Genomic DNA, 16,103 nt, shown 5'->3' with positions numbered 1-16,103 from the left:
GGTGGGATAGAAACCTAAGAGAATAACAGGCTTTTCTAAGTTTATTACATAAGTGGTCAATATGTGTCCTCCATTGAAGTTTGTCATCAAAAATAACACCCAACATTTTTGTTGACTTGGTTAGGTTCAATTTTAAAGCAGTATCATCAAACAGACTCAACCCATATTGTTGCCCAGTATTCATCTTGAAATTTAACAAGTTAGTTTTGGCTTCATTCAACATTAAATTGTTTTTCTTTGACCACATAATAACTTTTTTGTAGGTCTCTAGAGCTGTGTTTTTCGCGGAGTCCATATCGTTTTCAATAATTAATATATTAGTATCATCAGCATAACATGTACAGTGAATGGCCGAGTTCTTATTTAGGTACACTGATAAGTCATTGGCAAAAGCTAAATACAAGAAGGGTCCTAGAATGGATCCCTGTGGTACCCCATCCTCAATATTTCTTTCAGTACTTAGACTTTTTCCAACTTTGACTACTTGCCTTCTCTTATATAAGTATGAGTTTAGTAAGGATAGGGGTATTCCTCTTACACCATATCTTGAAAGTTTGTCCAGCAAAAGATTATGGTTCACACAATCGAAAGCCCGTGAAAAGTCAATAAATAATCCTAAAACACCATTCGATTTTGAAATTCACACAGTGCTGTATCAGTACTTTTTTCTTAGTGAAACCATGTTGTGAGGGCGATAACAAGTTATTTGCTATGAAATAGGATTCCAATTGTTCTTTTATATTAATTTCATAAAGTTTAGAGATACTTGATACATATAGCTATATATAATTCAAACTTATTTCAAAGTGTTTTTATCAAAATTGTTACTGTACTAAATCTATTCAAGACAAGATTTTTGTTAATACTACAAGGAATATTAATTCAAATATCGAATCTCAGATCGAGCTACCAAAAAGTGAATTATTTAAATTTGATGGGAACCTCAAACAAAGGAAAACCTTCACTGGAATGTTCAATTGCATGGCGTATGAATAGCTGTCACCCCAATAATGTGAATTCTCTAGAATGATCATATTAAGAAAAACTACATTTGTGAAATTTTAATTACGACCATATGTTTAATTGAGCAAATTTCTTGATGTATACTGAATTGAAATGTTGAAACATTTATTTATATGAAAATTATGCATTTCAAATAATTAATAATCGAATGTTGATTGATTGTGATAATATAATAAAAATATATGAATTCTATTGAAAAAAACTGACATGGCCAATTTTTGAATATCAATATTCGAATTTTTTTTGTGGATACCCTATAAATGATAAATTTGGATTAATAACCGTTTAGCATAAAACTTTTTTAGAAGTCCCATTACGGAAAATATATATGAAAAACATATTTCAGGAACTATGCAAGATAGGTAAAAAGTGTATAATATGAAATAGATCTAGAATTTCATGTAGAATAAAAATCTTTATTGAAATGTAGGATTATAATTCCGTTATAATCTGAAATGTTCGGAATATGGAACTGTTTTATCTGAATTGTACTCAATGTCATTCCCTTGCTGCCAAATTTTCATAATTTTTCCTAATTGGGTCAAATTCTTCTTTGTGGTAATAATATTACTATTTCTAAACCATCACACATATTAGTTGGATACATATAAAAAAATAAATAAAAAACATTGCAACAACCAAATTTTCGAAACAACCATAACACAAAATCAAATGGTTTTTTTCTTTAAATTGATCTTGTTATCTAACCACCCTCTCTTCAGAAAAATTATCACTAAACTAGTTGACTTTTCAATAACATTTAGAATTTTTTTATTTTTAGACTGATTTTATCAGAGTGGAGGTGCTTGAACGATCAACTTTTAATGCCAATCATCTCGTCTTGTATACAGCTCAGGCAGTTAGATTTAATGGGCATAAAAACCATATCTGGAGATATTTGTGGTAAAGCATTGAGGTTGCTTCCCAAACTTAGACTGCTCGATATAAGTTATTGTGATATGATTCGGCAAGAGGAGGTTAGTTGATTTGAATTTGTCTGTTGCATAAGTTATATTTTATATATTTTCTTAGGTTTCAATATGGAGAGAAAAATATCCAAGTGTAAAAATTCAACGCAGCTGCGAATTTGCCGGTAATGATCGTGAAAACTGAATTATGAAAATTGGTGAATATATCAGAATCCTGAGGAAAATTTCTGCTGTTGTTTGATAGTTCAACATTCCTTATTGAATGAATTGAACAATATATTTTCTATAGTCATTGAAGTGTATGTTTGCGTTATTTACTAAAGTGTCAAAAACATTTTAATTAATTAGCAGTTGAAATGTGTTTTTGAATATGTATAAGTTTTATAGTATTATTTATTGTTGAACACTGCTTATTAAATTATTCAAAATTGAAAATATCTAAGCAGTTTTACTTACACTATTGAAAATATTGTGCAGCATTTTATCATACCATACAATTAGCTATATGATTTTTTTATCAGATGTTTGTTTCATAAAGTACAGATTTCTGCTATTTCTCTAAAACAGAGAAAGAATGTGGGATTCAATTGATTAGTGGAACTGATCACTTATTTCAACCAAGCAGGCTCCAAGTAAGCTCCAACCAGAATTTCTCATCAAGAAATAGTATAAAGAATTTAGATATTGACGACAATATTTTAAGTATATTGGCAAAATCAAGCCTTGCCAAACTCAGTCTGAATATTTTTGTCATGCACCATAATTGTTGAAGTTTAGTTCTAAAACCCAATATACATGTGACGCCTGAAAATGCTTGAAGTTCTTCAACATATTTATTTAATATTTTTATTAGGTTGTTTCAAAAGTTTTTTCCGATTTAATGTCATGTGTTTTTGTTGCTCCATATCTCAATAAATATTTATTCTACTGTGTCATGGAACATACTGATCGACAGAGATTTTTCCAATCAATATCTTGAATATGTAGAGAGAGGCTAGATGAACTGCATATAGACTTGCACTGTTGGTTGAAACTGGAAGTCACAGCATTCTGGAAATGGCCTCTGACTTTATGCCTCCAACTGTTAACTACGAACTGCCTTATAAAGTATTGTTCCCGAATAGAGAGGACTGGATCCTCCGGGAGAAGGATATATTAAGAGCAGATAGTTGTAGGTTCTCAGATGGTGTAAGTTTTTTCAGTGATAGACCCAAGACAGAGATATCAACCTGCCTAGGATCCTATGCGACTGTATTTCAAGCGGACATTTACGCTGTTGAATTGTGTGCGGAGAGATTGGATGAATCCAACCTCATACACAAATCAATAAAAATATTCTCAGGACAGTCAAATGGCTGGAAGCTCTTGGCTCCTACCGACCAACGTCTAAATTGGTAGCAAAAACGACTCTCCTCTATAGAAAGACAGATTGTCTCGGGTTTGGATTCCTGACCAAACCGGCCTGGAAGGCAATGAGGCTGCCGACTCCCTTGCAAAGGAGGGTGCTGCAAGCAGCTTCATCGGACCAAAACCTGTCATTGGCATCACTGTAGGCTTTGCCAAATAAGGATTGAACACCTGGAAGACAAGAAGATTTATGGTCTTCTGGCAGAATATTCCAGGATTAGTTCACTCCAAGGCGTTTATTCACCCTTCGAAGCTTGATATCAAACAGTTGTTGGACTATAGTAGGGATGAACTACGATGTTTAACAGGAATTTTTACAGGTCACTGTCATCTAAATCATCATATACAGAGACTTGGACTATTGGAAGACAGTGTGTGTCGCCTCTGTTTTGAAAATGATGAAACAGCAGAGCACATACTTTGTGCCTGCCCCGCTGGGGACCTAATCAGGTTTTCATAGTTCGGCAGAGCCATACTCTTACCATCTGACCTGAAAGACCACACACCTTATGGGTTCATTTGATTGAGTGTGAATAGGTGTGAGCCACAATAAACCCTTGCGGGTTGCGGTGGAGGGTCGAATAGACCCACTCACTTTGGACCTAACCTAACCTATATGATGTCTTTAAGCGATATTCGGGCACTTTTTCTCTACAAATTCAAATTGAAGCAAAGCACTGCCAAAACAACCCGAAACATAAAACCAGGAATTTGGCAATGATAGTGTTAATGAACAGACTGTTCGACGTTGAATTGCAAAATTTCGTTCTGGAGATTATAGCCTCGAAGATGAGCCCCTACATTACTCCAGATCGAGGCCAATAAAGTAAAGTTTTTTCAGTGATTAATGTGTGTTCATAGTCGACCAATGGCAATCAAATATATTTCACTGAATGTGCATTATACTTGCCCGAATGAAGTCACCTTAAATTTATTCAGATATATCTATTGCACATTCAGTCATTAAATCATTCATAAACATGAACTATTTCAAAATCAGAATTGTTAGAAACATTTTATTGAATGTCGAAATATCCATGTCTGTTTCAACAAAAAAATATCAACAATGAAACATTTGAATTTAATTCAGTTTTTGAAGCATTCTATTGGTATAACTAGTGCAGTCAGTATAGTTCTATCCTCAAAATGTATTAAGAAATAGAGGACAGAGATACACTGGTGGTAACTAGTTTTGCCATTGGAAAACGCTATTAGTAGGACATATCATAGTTACTTTGAGATACCTACATAAAATATTTGCAGGCGGACAGATATTCGTTGATGATGAACGATGAAAGAAATTGATGAACAATTTGTAATATTTTTCATCGACCTTTGTTGAAATTTCCACCTTCCACAATAATTTTTATTGAAAATATGTACTTAGTATTTTTACTGGTCAGTAATTATTATCAAAAAACAGACAGGTATGGGAGAAATTAATAGCTCAGTGAATAAGTTTCTATATTCAGTTTATTACAAATTTAAATGAATGTAGCTCAAAAACTACTCTAGAAGTAATATCGTTTTTTGTTGGTATTAGATAAAATATGTGAGGTATTTTAAAGAATGTTGGTTTTCTCATCCCATGTGGCATTCTTCACATAACTTCAAGCACAAGGAAACATGTTTTTCGAATCAAACACAACTTTGCAAATTTCCTACTTTTTCTCCCGAATTAATATCTCATGGGACCGAGTACACCGATTTAGCGGTTAAATGGGTTTAATGATTAGCACGCTCCTTGTGAATATCAGCTGAATAAATTGAATAATCACTCTGGAGGAGAATAAGTCGAGAAGTATTGCCTTTGGGGTGGATTATAATAATACTCATACATGGGATTCCGATACCAATTTGTAGGGTAGGTATGGTCTGCATAGTTAATATCAGTTATAAAATGATCTGTTCTGACAGTACTATTCAGTGTAGAAATATGTCTCTGGGAAGAGGTGGCAATGTATTCATTCGTTCTGGAATCTGGAAGAACTAGAAAAAAGAAAGAATTGGTTAAACTCTAAATGATATGGAAAAGTCAAGGTAAAAATATCATAATAATTTTGACAAATGTTGAATAGAACTGGCCGATACTTGATGAAAATCTATATTAAAACTAATTGATACTGTTTATTGTATGAATTTCAATATAAAGGGTTTTACAAAATACGCGACACGTGTTTCACTATACAATAGCTTTCTCAAGCATATTATTGAGAAACAGTTAACTACAATTGAGACTACCTCCATCCATTGTAGTTACCTACAATGGTATATAAATATTAGCGTAAGAAGCAACTTGTAGTAAAATCACCATTGAAGAAGCTACTGTGTTAGCAAAACATGTCTGTTTCGCTAACAATTGATCTCCACTTGATTGAATTGATCTCCACAGTTTGTGGAGATCAATTCTTAAGGTGAAGTTTATGAAATTACTATGGATCTTCATCAAGTAACGGCTGAATATATCAGATAATTTGTTACAGTTTGAATCTTCTTTGACTATATCTATGAATTATTGAATTTTAGAACTTGAACCACTGGAGTAGAATAACTTCATAGCAATCAATGCTCCCAAACAGCAAAACCGTTACACACTTCTAAGTGTGCATTTCTCCAATTGAGTTGTTGTTTTGAGATGAACTAATTTTAAACTCTAAATCTTGCCTGTTTGGATATCTAAGAGGTTACACTTTCACTTTTAGACACATTAATGATATTTTCAACAGAGTAGCTCATATTAAAGGAAAAAAAACTGATGTATGTAATAGGAACCTTATCACTATTTATTTGTCATGTTACACTTTGCTGGTTCCATACAACTTTCGAAAGCGTCCAACAGTCTAGTGTCATATACCGATTTTAACAATTTCAGATATTGATTTGTTCTAAGGGGTAAGAATTGTGACAGATAGTATATTGTTCAGACTCAACAAGCTGTTGAAACTCGTTTCAAATAAAGCGCAACACATATACAATTTCTAAAACAAAAAAGGCTAGTGTCGCTAGGCTGAAATTGTTGAGATCGTTGCATGATACTAGACAATTTAAGTAAATCTGGAAATAACAAATGATGGCATGAGAACTGAAAACTGTGACAAAGGTCCTATTAAAAATAAACCATTGTTTGTCTTCAATATAAATCACATTGATGAAAATTAGCGGGAATTTTTATGAAAAAACTTTCTGCCAATTTATATCCAAAAAATCATTGATGTGTGTCTTAAAGTGAAAGTGTTTCCTGTTAGATATATACAGGGTGGAATCCAGCAGCTTCAGGGTATGCTTAGGGGCGGTGCGCCATACATGTGAACAATACTCCAAATAAGGTCTGATCTGAGCTTTATAAAGCATCAAAAGTTGCTGAGGTGTGTGCAGTTTTCTGGAAGAGTATGCCAAGCTTTTGGGAAGGAGCCTTTGCAATTCCAGCGACATGATTGGGCCAACACATATTGGTGTCCATTTTAACCCCCAAAAAAACTTATCGAAGCACTTATCTTGCTTCACTTTTTGGATACTCTCTTTTAACTAGTGAAAATACATATACATCTGTTTAGAATCTGTTTTTCCGTTAATCAGCTGTCGCCTTCCGATCGTGAGTCGGGCGCACTATCACCGCGGCCAAATCTGATTGTGAAATTCTTTGCTTTCATTAATTCTAAGTTTGCAGCTGTTGCGAGCATTAACAAACATAGTTCGGTTTTCGGCACTTGGATTTTTGCGTCACTGCCGGCAGGCGAGATTTCTGGAGGCGACAATTTGCTCACAATTTTTGTTGAACCAAGGTTTGCCGTTTAGAAGTTCGTTTCATTGAAAAAGGAATATAAGCATCCATGGATGATAGAATAACTTCGTGACTTCAGAAGCACAAGTGGATGGTTCATTAGAGCTGAAACAAACATCTAGCTAGGGGAAATTTCGGAAATGGTCTTGAAGATCCTCCCACTCAGATCTGTAATGGCAAGCTTTGCGCAGCTTATATTGTTCCCCAACATTTATTGGTAATTCACTCAACACTGAAATGAATTTGTGGTCAGATGATCCCAATGGAGACCTTACGGTGACTGTGTAAATTTCTGGATTGGATGTTAGGTATAGCTCCTGAGCATTCTCTTTTTGGATACATAAAATATATTCAAAGAAAATCAAAACTGTGAGGGTGGATTCATGAACCATTAATAAGTCGTAGGACTTCATATTTTCCATTTGTTACTACTGAAAATGTACCAACCATGCACTCAGATATTATAAGTAAATATAATAATATCTATGCTCGTGAATGAAAATTATGAATTCAACTGTTCAAATATTACGACTAACGAATAAGGACTAACGCGATTTCAGCTTGATTCATTGAAAAGTTATACAAGTTGAAATGAATGAAAACTCGTGTTTGAATCATAAGTATGTATTTTCAAAATATATTCTTGACAAATGGACATATTTCATATATTCTTTGATTATTGTAAAGGGCTAATGAAAAATTGGATTTCAATCCGAATATTTCATCTAGATATTATATGTTCATATTACATACGATCAAAAAGAGAATATTCGTAAAATAGTCTCTAGAGTCCTTTTGAGCCCTTTTGAGTTGACTATAGTGGAGTTTTGATGCTTATGCTTAATGAGTACCTAACGCCAGATAGAAAATATTTTGAAACTTTTTTAAAATTTGCGTCTCTCAACTTCGAATTCAAAAATTCAATAATCTTTTTTATTTTCTAAAATTTAATAACTATACTACCTGTTGGCAAGGAATGTTTCGAATAATTATCATCTGGATATGGAGAGCATGAACCAAATGTTTTATTATCTTCATATTCTAAATCCTCACAAATGGTAGAGCTGTAGATATCTGTGGAGTAAAAATGGTTTTGAGAAATTTATCTTTACTTAATTTTAACTTACTACTCCCTGTTGTAATTGATTGTCAATTGGTTGAATTATATAAACTGTTACGAAGAGCCGAGATTCTAATATTTCCAAAAGCACAAATATCTGTTTAAAATCTGTTTTTCCGTTAATCAGCTGCCGCCCCCATATGAACGACAACTCTCAGAAGTTGAGAAACTTGTGCGAGCTAAGGACTAACGAGGTCTTATCTTTTAACGTGTAATTCCTAACACGGTCTACAGTAAAATAACGTTTTTATTCGATAATACATATCTTGATAAAATATTGATAAAAAGATATTCTACTTCGTTGCAATACATTTCCAATTTGATATAGTTTTATACACACATCTAATCCCAAAAATGAAAAACATAAAGTAACATTGTACGAGTAGAAAAAATATTGGCATTTACTCGTTAATTAGTGTATAAAAAAGGTAGTTTTTCGAATCTGCAATTAGTTATGATGAAAAGACATATGAAACACCATAATCTATCTTCAACTCCTCTATTAGGTACAATATAAAATATATGAAACTTCTAAAAGAAAGGAATATATTCAAAGTAAAATAAAGCAAATAGAACTGCAATAGATTAGAATGAAATGAGAAATACTGTGTAGATATATCACATATCAAATAATAACACTGATCTTCAAACATGACTCAACCTTTGACGGAAGCACCCAGTGGCATAGCTAGGTAACCTAGGGCCCTGGGGCAAATAAAAAAATGGGGCCCCACTGCTATCAAAACTGGTAAGATTTAATGAAGTAAAATCATTATATATACGAATACTATAAAAATGCTAAGCTACTTTATCATCAGCTCTTTTTCATTTTTGAAATAATTGGAGTAGGTATTGGCCAATAAAACGAAATAGAAAAGATTCAAGGGTTTATTATTATTATATAAAGATCGTACCTATCAACTGACTAAATAGCTATTATAATCACAATCTTTTCCTAGCTTTAGTTTTCGCAAAAGTATCAATAACTTCGATTAAATCCAGACTTGATACGGTTTTGTTCTTAATTGTTATTAGTGATAAATGTCGGAGTCGAGTTTGGCCCATACTATTTCTTAAATGATTTTTTATTATTTTTTATTTGCTGAATGACCTTTCAGCTGCTGCAGAAGTGACAGGAATTGTAAAGAATAATAACATTGCTGTAAATACTTCCGTTAGATCGCATTCTAACGCTCCATATTTACTCATTATTTCCTTACATAATTGGTGAACTGTCCATGTTTGAGTTAATTGAGGTACAAGTAGGTGGTAAATATTAACAAATTGAATTGAAAAGCTAGGGCCTATTATATATGAATATTTTCTTTGTAATAAAGTTGCTTCATCAACATGTAATAAAAATGTTGGTGTTAGAAAATCGAATGTTTAACAGACTGCACTCATACCAGTAACTCGTGTATTCAATTGAGCCATTAATGTATCAAGTAACTGAGTTGCCATGATTAAAGTCGTGTATTTATTTTGAAAATGGGAGAAATTTTCAAAAGTTGTGTTCGATTGAGATTTTCTGGTAAGGTCGAGGGCCCCCTAAGCTTGAGGGCCCCGGGGCACTGCCCCGACTAGCCCCTTTAGTAGCTACGCTACTGGAAGCACCAAACTCTTACGAAGGTTCGAAATAGATGAACACTTCAATCTAGCAGACCACTATTATAACCTTCATGCAGTCATTGTTGACTGTAGTTCTGGCGTTGAATCTGGTCATTATTATGCATTGGTCAAAGACGAAACGGACTGGTTTAAGTTTGACGATAGTCGTGTCACTATTAAATGTTCTGGCGATATCTTGAATTTATTGGAGCCTCTGGAGACACCCTACATTTTGTATTATGAAAAAGAGGACATTGGCAGATCAAGATCTTCAGATGATGTGGTGCTGCAGATTTTTCCGGGTTTTCCTGCAGCTGAACAAGCAGATGCGTTACTGGAATCAATGAAGTCGCCCCGGAACGCCAATCCATTTTTGTTGTATCATAATTTCATGATTTGTATTCCTTTCTTCTTCTTTAATATACCTCAAAATTTAGTTATGAAAAAATATCACGTACTGAATAGAGTAAGGTCCTATTTTCAGAATGAGGAAAAACAAGAAAATATGGACCAAAAAGTTTCGGAAATGGAAAGCAACAATGAAAAAACTGTGGAAGAAATAAACGCCCCATTTCATTTTCCAAAATATTTTAAAGTATATTCGTTCCCCACATGTATTTTGATATACTTTACTCTTTTTATTGTGTGTAACCGGCATCGACTGCTATGGTCATTGGCCTTGTGTTCTGAGTAGCTATGTTAATAAATCTTTGAACCACTTAGGGAACATCATGGATATTCATAGTCCATCCAGCCATGTTATGTTGCAAAATCACTCCAACTTCAACTAGATAAATTTTCTCGCGAAAAATATCTGGTAGATGTAGGAATCGAACTCCCGACGTTTCAATCGCGTGTCGGACGTACTACCACTTCCGCCAATTCACCGCGTTATTTTACACTAATATTGATTTTAATGATGAAATGATTTGTTCATTTTCAAGTGGTGAATATATTCATCTTACCTGATGAACTCTGGAGAGAAATTTCTAAATGATCTCTTCGTCTTGTGGTTCCAACATTATATTCTTCTATTTCTTCAAGTTTTCGAAAATGTGGGAAAAATTGATGTTTTACAGATGCTTCTGAAGGTTCTGTAACGATTAGATGAAATTAATTTAAAAAAAGGATGAATTTAAAACTACATTTGTTTGTTTTCAATTATGAATCCTTATTCTTCAAAATTAGTTATGAATTCAGCAAAGAGGAAGAAAAATGCATTATAGTGTAAGTGCATTAAAAATATCGAAAAAACTTCAATTTTGCGATATTCAATTGAATTTCGGAGTTTAGGGTGCCGCAAGTCTGACGAAACCATGTATAATAATTCTATGATTATATTACGCAGTCGAAGTCTCAGAAACGACTGTCAGTCTTTGCTGAGACTTCGAGATACAATTTTCATCCTTGTAATCAACGCCAATAACACCGATAATGTATGCCGCAGTAGCAGACGAAACGTTTGGTACTTCAGGTTCCATTCGACCACGGCTCACCACTCCGGACTTTGGTTTTTCCACTACAAGTCAACTACTTGGAAACTAGAGTCGAAACACAACGCACTAATGATTCAACACCAGGAAGTCTCATCAGTGGTGCTAGGCTTAACAACAAATGCTTGAACACAACTGTCCTTAAAGGACAAGCTTGAGTAAGTAGGGTCAACGAAATCTTCCTTTGCGAAGACATAAACGAGGATCCTTGTAGCGATCAGTTGCAAAATTAGTTTATAATAATAATAATAATTTACACACACTCGTTCAAGTCTATGTTGAAATGTGACTCAGCCACTTTTGAAATCTCAGAAGAAATACTTCTATGGACATTTAGAAGTACATGTAACGCTTCGAATATTACAAAATACGTTGAGAAAAACAATTGAACGAACTGAAATGTATCTTGAACAAGTGAGAAATTTTTAATTAATTTGGATATTGTACTTCTAAATAATTGAAGTGCATCTTTGAAATTATTAATTTTATATGTTGGTTTTGTTAATTTTTTAATTTTTAACAAATTAACAAAATGACACTTGTTAATTTGTTAACTTTGTTACTCTTGTTAATCGTATCGTGAAAAAATTAGTATCGTTAGATTCATAAATAAATCTTTTTTCGGAAAGTACTTATCAAAAAGTGGTCACCATTTGGAAAAAAGCAGAAAAACAAAACAAAGCAGAACAGTCCTGCCAACTTGTTTCAATTCTATCTATCACACTCCTCACCGATTTTAATTTTCTGACCTTAGGCAATAGTAAATGTGATTAAAAAAATCAAGTAAGTGTAATTTTTTTTAATGTCACATTCTGATCCAGAATTGTTGCAGAAATATTAGAATGTACAGGGTGTTTCATTTGTATCATTTTGTTATCTTTCCAGAAGCCTGGAAGATATTTCAAAAGATCAGCAGTCTTCATGCTGAAGTCGGATACAGACTGACCTATAACAATCCTGACCGATCTTGAGTCCCATTAGTCGAAACGTTTCAGCTAGGATGCTGAAACTAATTGTAATTGAAATACTTTCACAAAAAAATATATATCGTAACCTAGATTCATTAAAGTAGTATCAGAGTATTAGTTTTCTGATATCGATATCACAGGAAGTTATATTTATCAACTGGACACAGTCTGTTAGTTCTCACATTTTCCTAAGGAGAACGCGCTGTGAAGAATGAAAAAATTTATAAACTAATCGGTCTATATTTAATTTATTTATATGTCCCCATATTTGGAATAACGCAATCAAGGAACATAGAAAGTTAAGAGCTGTTACGCTTGAAAATTCTAAGGTCTTTGACCGTGTGTGGCTTGAGGGTTTGCTGGCCAAACTTCGATGCTATGGCTTATTGGATCATTCTTATGTATGGCTCTTTAGCTTCCTGGAAGAACGTTCATTGCTAGTCGCCGTAGGCGGATAGATCTCGAATACTTTTACCATAAGCGCTGGTGTTCTCCAGGGACCTATATTGTATATCAAGGACTTATTGGAAAAAACCAAGAATCTTGAGGTAATTTCGAATTGAGGTGAAAGAAACCAAGTTTAATTCAATGCCACAAAAACCTAGGCATCGGTTTCTTCCAAAAAGATAAATGTCTCCGAACCGGATATACTAATGTCAGGTCAGACAATTCCATCTTCTGCTTCGATAAGTTTGTTGGAGGTTAAAATGGACACCAATTTCTCTTGGCACAATCATGTCGCTGGAATTGCAAAAGCCGCTTCTCAAAAGCTTGAAACACTGTTCCGAACCGGAAAACTGTATACACCTCAGCAACTTTGAATGCTTTATGAAGCTCAGACCAGACCCACTTCGGAGTATTGTTCTTGTATGGAGCTGCGCTACTAAGCATAACCTGAAGCTGCTGGATTCCATCCGGAAAAGAGACGCCCGATTGGAGACGCGAACGCGAACATCACTTGCAACCTTGATAGTCTGGAACATCGAAGAAAGGTTGGAGATTTGTGGAATAAACTTCCTAAGAATAAACTTCCTAAGAGTAAACTGGAATAAACTCCCTAAGAACATTTTTCCAAATGAATTTGAATCTTCAGCGATTCAAATCCGATGTGAATAACTACTTTCGTACAGGCACCGCTCTTAGAGCGCCTTAAGGATTTTCCTATACTGCTTCTGTTTTGTTCTTAAAAACTAGAAACAGAACTGAATCAGAACTTTACACTCAATCAAATCATAGCGCTTGAAGTTTCCTGTGGAACTTTTCATGCTGACCAGTTCAATAAATAACTATATTGAGGATCTGAAAACGATTTTAATGATTATAACATTATTACTCACTTGATTTAACAGATCGGGAATTTCTAGGACCATCTACTGTAACTTTTATTGCTCTGTTGTACAATGCCACTTGAGGAGGATAAGTTGACAACGTGATGGTGATTGTAAAGTATTTATCTGGAAAAAAATGATATAACACTATCCGTAGTACTTATAAGTTAGCATTCTTCTTAAAACAACCACCAGCTCCTATCACTGGTGTTGGAAATAATAATAATACGTCTTTATTCACCATAAAAATACAAATGGAATAGATAAAAATAAAATAAAACAGTATACAGGAACAATAACAAAAACAAAGAAAAAACTTCCAGTATATGGTGAATAGGCGGAGTATCAGCCAAGGCTGTTTTTCAACTCAATGTTGAAATATAAGCAAACAACAATTGATATTCAAACTTGACCCCCTTATCCCTTACCGAGCAGCATTATTGAAGTCTGTTTCTTGCAAGCGAATGAAGAACTGTAACGCAAGCATGCGTGCTGAAGGACAGATTTTGCAGCTCTAGCTTTTGATGAAGACGGGCATGAGGTAGAAACCATGTTAAAAGTAAATATCCTGTTCGTTAAACCAGAACCCAGTGCGTAAGCACTGCAAATATACCAGGTTCATTCGCAACATATCTATAATACTCATTTAAACACTTGTTGATATAAACTGAAATGAGTTTTGAATAATTTTTTCTCTAAATTATAATATTGTCTGCAGATTCTTCAAACGGATATAGTGTCTTTAACAGGGACTTCTGAACTTTTACAATTGATAACAGCAATCTTGTTGTAGTCATTTATTCAGTCTGTTTTGTCAAATCACCATGGATGGATATAGCATTGACGCAACACTTGCAAATAATAAAATTGTTTTATCAAAATGGGTGTTATGTTCTGGCAACGTACCGCGCGCTTCGTCCATTTTACGGTTGCCATAATCGTTCTACTGAGAAGACTATTCGCAATGGCAATGTGGTGGATAAATTTGAGTCCACTTCAGCGATAAGGCCCATTTCTGGATGAATGGGTACGTGAACATATAAAATTGTCTAATTTGGGACCATACCATTCCACATGAGATCCAAGAGCCGTCCAATGCATACAGAAAAAGTAACTGTTAGGTGTGGATTTTGGGCTGGCGGCATCATCGGTCCATATTCCTTTGAGAACGACATTGACTAGTCACTAGGTAGGCCATCACTATCAACGGCGAGCATTATAGGTCGTTTATACAGCCTTCGAAGCTGGATACCAAACAGTTGTTGGACTACAATAGGGATGAACTACGATGTCTAACAGGCCTTCTTACAGGTCTCTGTCATTTGAATCATCATATGCCGAGACTCGGACTGTCGGAAGACAGTGTGCGTTGCCTGTGTTTGGAAAATGATGAAACAGCAGAGCACATACTTTGTGCCTGCCCTGCTGGGGACCGAATCACGTTTTTAGAGTTCGACAGAGCCGTACTCTTACCATCTGACCTGAAAGACCACTCACCATACAAACTAATCGGCTTCGTTAAGAAGCCGGGTTTATTTGGCCGAGTGTGAATAGGTGTGAGCCACAATAAACCCTTACGGGTTGCGGTGGAGATTTGAATAAACCCACTCACTTTGGACCTAACCTAACCTAACCTAACTATAGGTCGATGATTACCAACTTCTTTTGGCCTGAGTTGGATGACTCTGTACACCAACGACATGTATTTTCAACAGAACGGCGCTACTTGCCACACAGCTCATGCCACATTGGATATTCTGCACGAGCCATTTGAGGGCATGGTCATCTCACGTGGAGGTGATTTGAACTGGCCACCGAGATTGTACGATTTGACCCCGTCGGACTTTTTCTTGTGGGGTTTTCTTGAGTCGCAGGTGTATGCAGGTGTGTGATACGAAGCGCTTGATGAAAGACCCTATATTACTGAAATACATGAACGGCTTATTAGATCTCCAAAAATAATGAAGTGTTGGCTAGAGGTATCAAAAGACCCTCATTTTCATTAAAAAGGCGTTGGTAGCGCTGTCTCAACGACGAGTTATGCAACACCATTGCATTTTCTGATCGATTCGGACGTTACTTGGTGAAGATCCATAGTAATTTCTTATCGAAAAGTATCATCCACTGTGAACTGACTTTTTTTGTCCAATTTTGATATCATTCCCCGTCTTAAAGTTGAAAGGGCGGAAACTATCAATGTCCATAGTGAATACATAATGGAAGTGAGTACTTTCTTATTTTCCGGATTTATTTCGTATTTCTCAAAGTTGTACACGAACAGTCATGATAGAAACTAAATAAGATCGGCTCGAGAATTTCAGATTGTATTGCATGATTATGATTCGTGAAAAACGAGTAATTTCAACTAGAATAACATACAATTAAACAAGAGATTTAATGATAATAATAATAATATGAGAATGAGAATTGAAACTTCCTATGTTTT

At 34.6% G+C, this 16,103-nt stretch overlaps 2 protein-coding genes across 3 annotated transcripts in view; one reads left to right on the top strand and one right to left on the bottom strand.

Moving 5' to 3' along the window:
* The window catches only part of LOC111514010 (F-box/LRR-repeat protein 4), a 39,152-nt gene extending 36,763 nt beyond the window's left edge, over positions 1 to 2,389 (top strand). Inside the window, exons 10-11 of the mRNA XM_074179968.1 lie at positions 1,805 to 2,000; positions 2,056 to 2,389. Of these exons, the coding sequence (XP_074036069.1) occupies positions 1,805 to 2,000; positions 2,056 to 2,136 (277 nt within the window). The 3' untranslated portion in view covers positions 2,137 to 2,389. The remainder of the gene's footprint in view (positions 1 to 1,804; positions 2,001 to 2,055) is intronic.
* A 2,431-nt stretch (positions 2,390 to 4,820) lies between these two features.
* Positions 4,821 to 16,103, bottom strand: part of LOC111515850 (uncharacterized) — a 36,150-nt gene continuing 24,867 nt past the window's right edge. For both annotated transcript variants that reach the window (XM_074179966.1, XM_074179967.1), the window contains 4 exons: positions 13,667 to 13,783; positions 10,834 to 10,962; positions 8,104 to 8,214; positions 4,821 to 5,348 (listed from right to left, as the gene is read on the bottom strand). In XM_074179966.1, the coding sequence (XP_074036067.1) occupies positions 5,134 to 5,348; positions 8,104 to 8,214; positions 10,834 to 10,962; positions 13,667 to 13,783 (572 nt within the window). In that variant the 3' untranslated portion in view covers positions 4,821 to 5,133. The remainder of the gene's footprint in view (positions 5,349 to 8,103; positions 8,215 to 10,833; positions 10,963 to 13,666; positions 13,784 to 16,103) is intronic.

The sequence above is a fragment of the Leptinotarsa decemlineata genome, unplaced genomic scaffold (genome assembly GCF_025532065.1).
Source record: "Leptinotarsa decemlineata unplaced genomic scaffold, Ldec_3_MD MMD2_tig00026282_RagTag_RagTag, whole genome shotgun sequence".
Lineage (NCBI taxonomy): Eukaryota > Metazoa > Arthropoda > Insecta > Coleoptera > Chrysomelidae > Leptinotarsa > Leptinotarsa decemlineata.
This window is presented reverse-complemented; position numbering and strand designations above follow the sequence as displayed.